Source organism: Oratosquilla oratoria, chromosome 31 (genome assembly GCF_046742065.1).
Source record: "Oratosquilla oratoria isolate Oo_2021 chromosome 31, ASM4674206v1, whole genome shotgun sequence".
NCBI classification, from domain to species: Eukaryota; Metazoa; Arthropoda; class Malacostraca; order Stomatopoda; family Squillidae; genus Oratosquilla; species Oratosquilla oratoria.
Genome location: NC_134807.1, coordinates 45,930,245 through 45,937,744, shown reverse-complemented (window position 1 = coordinate 45,937,744; position 7,500 = coordinate 45,930,245). Strand labels below are relative to the sequence as shown.

At 39.6% G+C, this 7,500-nt stretch overlaps 1 protein-coding gene across 1 annotated transcript in view; it reads right to left on the bottom strand.

Annotated features, from left to right (window-relative positions):
- Nucleotides 1-7,500, bottom strand: part of LOC143041725 (uncharacterized) — a 174,765-nt gene that overhangs the window by 70,080 nt on the left and 97,185 nt on the right. The window contains exons 4-5 of the mRNA XM_076213738.1: nucleotides 6,105-6,194; nucleotides 1-17 (exon numbers count right to left, since the gene is read on the bottom strand). The exon at nucleotides 1-17 is cut by the window's left edge and continues 187 nt beyond it. Of these exons, the coding sequence (XP_076069853.1) occupies nucleotides 1-17; nucleotides 6,105-6,194 (107 nt within the window). The remainder of the gene's footprint in view (nucleotides 18-6,104; nucleotides 6,195-7,500) is intronic.

Genomic DNA, 7,500 nt, shown 5'->3' with positions numbered 1-7,500 from the left:
TGGATCAAAAGGTCCTCCTGAGGTAAGAAAAAAAAATGAGAGAAATCAGTTTAAATTTTTTCAAAATTATTTAAACCTTTCATGATGAGGAAGGTCCTCCTGAGGTAAGAAAGAAAGAAAAAATTAAAGAAATCAGTTAGATTTTTTTTCAAAATTATTTGAACCTTTCATGATGAGGAAGCTTCTTTTCTTAACCAAAGCATTCGACGCTTATCAGAAATGATACTACCATTCACTTCAGAAATTTTCTTCAAATGAATAAAGTATTATTACGTCATCAGAACGAAAGAGACTAACAGAGTAAGGTAAAGGGCCTCGTCTCCCTTTGAGCTCGCAAAGGTAAAGTGTCCCCAGACGTTCCCGAGAAAGAAAAAGACCCTTGCGTAGATCCAGAGACACTTCGATGGCGCGTCCTTCATTCCAGACGATCTCCCAAGCACGTAACAAATGGTTTCAGGGAATCCTGTTTGTCATCACAGAGTCAAGGGTGTCTCTATGGACATACTGGTATATCCGGAAATACAAATGAACTGGCTCACTTAACATGTAGTACACTTACATTATATCTATTTTGAGTGCTTCCAAATGTAATTTATTTTTTGGAGTCTTTCTTTCCACACACAAACCTCTCCGTCCCACACTCTTCCTCTTCTTCTTTCTTTTTTTTCTTTTTTTTTCTCCTTTTGCTCCTCCTTCTCATACCCTACTCCTTTGCTTCCTCCTCCTCCTGATCCTCCTCTTCCTCTTCCTCCACATTCTCTTGCTTCTCTTCCTCCTTTCTTCAGCATGTTCGACGTACCAAGCTGTAGGTCAAGAGATGAGGACCAGCAGTCCATTATCCCTGGTGGCTGAGGAGACTTCGGTATGGATGGAAGCCGAACGATTCTGCGGGACGGGAAGGGAGGGAGGGAGGGAGAATAATACTTGCAGAGTTATTAAGACAGTGAACGATGTTGTTACGAGGCAAAAGGATATGGCAACGGACGGGGGTGGCCCTCATCCATGGAGTGATATCAAAGAAATAAAATTAAAACAGCCATCAAAGTCGAGAACAATAGACGGCCAGAGTAATAGTTACCCTTGCTTGCGTCTATGGCCCCACCCAAGCGCAACTAAACAGTTCATTAGAGGGTTAGAACCTGTTTGTTTGAAATTCTATCATTGCTATCTTTGGTTCACAGCCAGTGGCTGGGGTATCGGGTGCTGCTGTTGTTGCGTTGGCTTGGCAGGGGGCCAAGTCCAACTACTGTGCCGACGAGAAGCATTGAAAGAGGCTGCTAAATTTTAACTAGATGACTGTTGTTCAGAGCTAGCTCTGATCTAAGGGCGCGATACATACTAACTGTAGACCAATAGTGAATTGATAATCTATAAGTTGCTTTAGATGTCAGCAGTTTTAAGACAGAGTATTGGTCCTCGCTTATAGTTAGTTACAACTAAACCATAACAAAGTAACCTAATTCTTGTCAAGTATCTTATTTCAGAGTAGGAAAAGTGTCGTATCGAGGGCATGATATAAACATGTTGCAAATTAAAGAAGAATTGATATCAGCCAAAGTTGCGGTTGATAAAGGGCATGACGATCTGCAACCGCATCATAAGGATGAAACAGATTTTCTTTGGTACTGCCAATATTTCAGATTTTTTTTTCTCGTAGTGTTATTATGGCACAATACTCCCAAGGAATTTTTTTCGTAACAATGACAATGGTAAGATGAAAACTTTGTATAATGTGTAATTCCAAGTTTCTTTCATTGATATAATGTAGAAGGTATACACAACGCAGGGCTGTCACGACCAGACACTGCGCTTTCCTAACGTTTACTGTCAAAAATATCTTCTCCATATGTTTGTTTTTGAACCTACGGTCATCTTCACTTTAGACATGAAATGTATGAAAACAAATCTGTCTGTATCTTCCTACATGTACCTGATTCTAAAAGAAAACGAGAGAGAAAGGGGAAAACAGGACATAATGCGATAACATAAAGAAAATATTGTCAAAAGGGTTCTTTCTTTGTTTCTCTAATGCATCGTCAGAACCAATATGCAGTTCACCCATTAACTATCCAACTCACCATCACCTCTTACTCTTTTTCGCAGTTCTTCCTATTTTCCTCCTTCCTTTCTTCCTTTTTTATCAACTTTTTTTCATTTATCCTTATACATACAGCGTACAAACGTGTACACACATACCACCCACATACATACGTATAGATCATAATTTTTCTCTCTGTGTATATAATTCTACTTTCTTTACACCTCATCTCCTCTTTAATAACATCTCCATTCGTATGCTCATTTCCCAGACGCTTAGTTAATACTCTTTTCAGATGTTGACAGGAAAACGAGCTTCTATTGGCCAGAGCCGTTCGCATCTTCGGGTTATCTCGTATCAGATCGACTATGCAAATACCAGTGGCGTATCCTGCCTTATCGGGAGACTAGTGACTGTTTGCGTTCCGGCAGAGTTCTTCTCTCTGCCCAGACGACCTCTCTCCCTCCCCCATCTCCAGGATCCCCGGCTCCCGTCCGGGTTTGTAAACGGCTCGTCACCCTCCGATCATTTCGCTTCTATAGTTGCTTAGGATTCTCATTCCAGGATTCTGCCTTGCCGGGTCGATGATTGGCTCGACTGTGTCTTGGTAATCGAACGCTTCTTTTATTATTGTTATGACCACTATTACCTATATACATATATAGATGCATACATCCATGCATACATACATACATACATACATACATACATACATACATACATACATACATACATACATACATACATACATACATACATACATACATACATACATACATACATACATGCATGCATGCATACATACATACATACATACATACATACATACATACATACATGCATACATACATACTTACATACATACATACATAAATACATACATGCATACATACATACATACGTATATACATACATACATACATACATACAAGCACAAACACTTACATATATATATACATACATACATACATACATACATACATACATACATACATACATACATACATACATACATACATACATACATACATGCAAAGTAGACCACTTGGAAGAAGAAACTAACGAAGCAGAGCGCTTTCCTATATTACATCTTCAGTGCAAAGAGTACATAGTTGAACAGAAATACATAGTTTATATATACATGAAGAAGGAACAAGGACAGTTTACATAAGAGTAGAGGACATTTACCCCTAGAAAGCGGTAGGTCAGGTCGCAAAGGTCAATGCGTCCCACTAATGAGGGAGGGACGACATTAGGTCACAGTCGCAGGGTTACATTTTACCTTATTATTCTTTTGCTTATTTCTTGGCAGATAAAATTGTCAAGTTTATATAAGCTTTTGTGTAAGTTAGTATTTTGATCACTGGTGGTATGGATCAAACTGCACTCTATTAAGTTTCTTACTATTATGTTATTGGTGTAATAGATGGCATGGGCATTACCCCAGTCAACAGGATGATTATTTGATTCAACATGTTTGAAGATTCCACTAGTTATTCCCATCCCTGACATGTTTCTTGTGTTGTTCAATGCTGATGTTTAAGGGTTTGGCAGTTTGACCTACATACATACATACATACATACATACATACATACATACATACAGAGATATACAGACATGCATATATACATACATACATACATACATACGTACATACATACATACATACATACATACATACGTACATACATACATACATACAAACATACATATATAAGTGCATACATATATACAGACATACAGACATGCATACATACATATACATACATACATATATACATATTGCAATGAATATATAGTTACTGCAATACACACATATACACATACTTTATACTGAACATACCTACCTACATATGTACGTATGTACATATATCCATATTTATTTATGTACATATATAGGCATGAATATGTACTTCGTGAAGTATTCGTTGCACACTCCGCTTTACACCATTGAATGTATTTCACATAACACGACTTCCACACCCTACTTGTCACACTCCCCCCCTTACTATCACCACCTTATCACACTACAACACCATGCAAACCAAAGCCGAGCGTAAATAAACCAGTACCGCGCTATCTCCGTGTTACCCAAGTTAACACCCACTGACTGAACAGGCCAAGCCTTTCAGCTTATTATGTTCTCTCTGGCGTGCGAATTAACATGACAAAGGAGCGTTATGTCAAGGTTCTCCAAGGAAGAGGAGGAGGAGCCCTTTTTCCCTGGTGGCCTTGGTAACCTTCATCTCGATACGAAGCTCGAACCGTTCACCCTGACGTTCAAACGCCAGGATCCCGTTCGGCCCTCATTGATGGTTGTTTGTTCACAGTATTCGCTTTTTGTGTCCGTGCCTAATCGAGCTCTCCGAGAACAGTGGTGGCCATATGTATGCTCCCTTGAAGGTTCTATGTATTGATTCAAGTGTAATAGCCGTCGTTTGATTTTATTCCTCAGAGAAAGAAATTCCTAAAACTGAACGCGACCTGGGTAGGTGAAAATCGCCTGCAGGTTATCCTCCGACCCCACAACCGATTGAAATCGCCTGCCAATTGCGGGAACATCTTCGATGAGTGCTCCACCATAATGAATGGAAATATATATTTTTCAGTCACTGTTTTACAATTAGTTGATAACATAAGTTTGTTTGTTTTTTGTCATAAAGATGAACAATGGTAAAAGGAGACTTGGAGGCCCAGAGACGCGAAAAATTATTCTTCCTTGTTATCATCGTCGTCGTCATCGTCGCCGTTTTAATCTTCATTGTTGTCCTCTTTTTCGACTTGCCCTCATTCGTCATCGTCTTTACCTTTGTTTTCTTTTTCATCTTCTTATTTATTTATTTTCATTCTCTTTTCTTTTACTCGCTCATTACTTCTTTTTCTTTATTATTTCATTCTTTCTTTTTATTTAGTCCTCTCTCATTTTCTTTACCTCTTTGCTTTCTTTCCTTCTACGTTTTTTCTTTTTTTCTTTCTTTTTTCTTACCAGCTTTTTTTGTTCTTTTCTTCTGTTTTTCTTAGTTTCCTTCATTTTTATTCTATTTTTTTCTCTCCCTTTTCGAACGTTAGAAAACTTCTACTGAGGAGGGATCTAATCTTTGTGGGATCTGCCTCAAGTCTTCGTCGGCTCCATAGGGGTGCCGCAACCCATCTTGAGCAAAAAAAATAAATAAATACATAAATAAGATCAAAAATATATTCTGTCTCGTAACTAATTAGGCTTTCCTCTAACTGAATGAAATTGCCCTTTCTTTACTCAGAATGAAGTTTGTGAAGTAACCGTGGCTATACGGTTGGCAGTATTAACAAACGCCCAAGCGAGGCCAAATTCAAATATCTCCCGAACAAAGAACATCTTCAGTTTTACTGAGAAGTATTGCAAGTTTGTTACAAGGTTAAGTAACTTAGATAACACCACAACTCTGCTTCCTCTTGACCTCAAAAAAGAGTGAGGCTACTTCCTTTGCCTGTGTTGCGAGTCCTGCACCACACAGCTCAATAGCATATTGCGTTCCATTTGCATATGACGTGGCTGGCTACACTACCCGCGGATACAGAAGCCACGAGCTGTCAACAAAGCTCTTTCAGCCCTTGCAGTTGAATCACGATCGTTCTCGTAGACATTGGGGAGCCTTTGAACGACTAGAAAAATACAGAGTGCCTATGTTTTTGCAAAAACAGTGACCCTCTCGAAGCACCCCCTACCCACAGCACCAAAACCTCCCCATCTCTCCCACGGGCACGCGAGTGAACGACTGGACCGATCATTGAGAATTAGCTTCTCAGACGGATTTCATAGACGTCGATTTGTTCTTATGAACCCGCACTAGTGTGGGTTCCGTGTTAGTGAAAGAGGGTAGTTCCCTTGGTGTATATAGCGAGCCGTACCATAAAATTAAGATCTTTTGAAAAAAAAGACACACGCGTACAAATATCTTAATAGCCTTATCTCATAAAAGTTGTCTGGTGGCATAGATAGGTTAGACAACCCAAAACAAGTAAGACATGCAAGAAAGGGGGCACGGTGGTGTTCTTCCTTCAACCCCTTTTGCCCTTGGTACTCACCATGGAGTGGCCGAGGTACTCTGCGGCGTTGTCCGAGATGTAGAGAAGCTTCCCGCCCTGCGTCATCATCATCAGGAACCCGCTCAGCGCCTGCGCACACAAAGAGGACAACTTTGTTAGTTAGGCATATGTCAACATTGTAAGAAGGCAGCTTAAGGTAAAGAACGTTAGAAACGTGAGGAGGAACGTCCTTGACGATCAGAAAGATATCTGTGACACCTAGACTTAAAGAAAGTATAATAACTGATACTTGTGCGCATGGCGGAAGAAACAGGTTGGAGTGTCTGTGACCAGTAATACAGCCGAATTAGCAAAGGCATATGATTACTCTATATCTAGCAGTTGCTTGGAAACAAATAATTCAGTGAAGTATTATCTATCTAAAGAAATCATAAATATGGATGCAGGGTCTCTTTCAAAGACAAACGGAGGAAACCGTCGCATGAAATTGTTAGCCGAGGAATCATAGATATAGAGAAAACTTTGAAACTCCAAAGGGCGCTTCGTCATTTGAATGTGAGGAACATTTGCCCCAATTACCAGCCTCACGGAGAGAGTGTCTCTGTCCAGCCCCTTCATCTGTCACCGCGTTCTGACGGATTCGGTGATGGATAGGGACACGGAATTGGGTGAAATTAGGTAGAGCGGGGAGGATGAAATAGATTGGAGGTACTGAGATAGGCCAGGTGGTGGAAGGATCAGGTGCTGGAAGCTTAATTGTGGTGGAGGGTCGGGTAGGGCTGGGCTCAGGCCAGACGAAGGAGGAAGAGGAGAAGAAAAAAGTAAAGGAAAAGTAAAGGAAGAAAAGCTATTTGGTACGTTCATGAAAATAGAAATGAGAGAGAATGGTCATATAAAGATGAAGCGAAAGAAAAAATAAGATAAGACTAAGAAGAATAGAAAGGAAGAGTGAGTGGGAGGAAAAGAAAAATAGAATGGGTAGGAGAAATAATAATGGAAAGAAAAACGTGAGACAAGAGAAGAAAGAAAAAGAAAGGAAAAATCAAAACGTTTAGAAAAGAAAGCAAAGTCATAAAAGGATGTGGAAATAATTAAGTGGTGAAAAGGTAAAAGAGGAAGCAATTAGAAAAATAGATCAAATCTCTCACTCCATTCTACAACTATAGTAATCCTTTTCACTACCGACAGAAAATTTTATCCAGGTGAACAGCTTTCTTACGCAGTCAAAGAGCTTATTCTAGTGAGCGCTTTCTCAGTACTTTGCGACCACAATACTCGTATTTTCATTTGTTGGGTTATGGGTACCATGGACCCTTCCCCTTAGGTCGGAGGTAAAAAGAAAAAAACACATTTATTTGTATCAAGGTTTTAGAAGGCCATGTTGTCAGGTCGGAGGACTTTTTTTTTTTTTTTTTTGTAATTTTCTCAGTTTTGT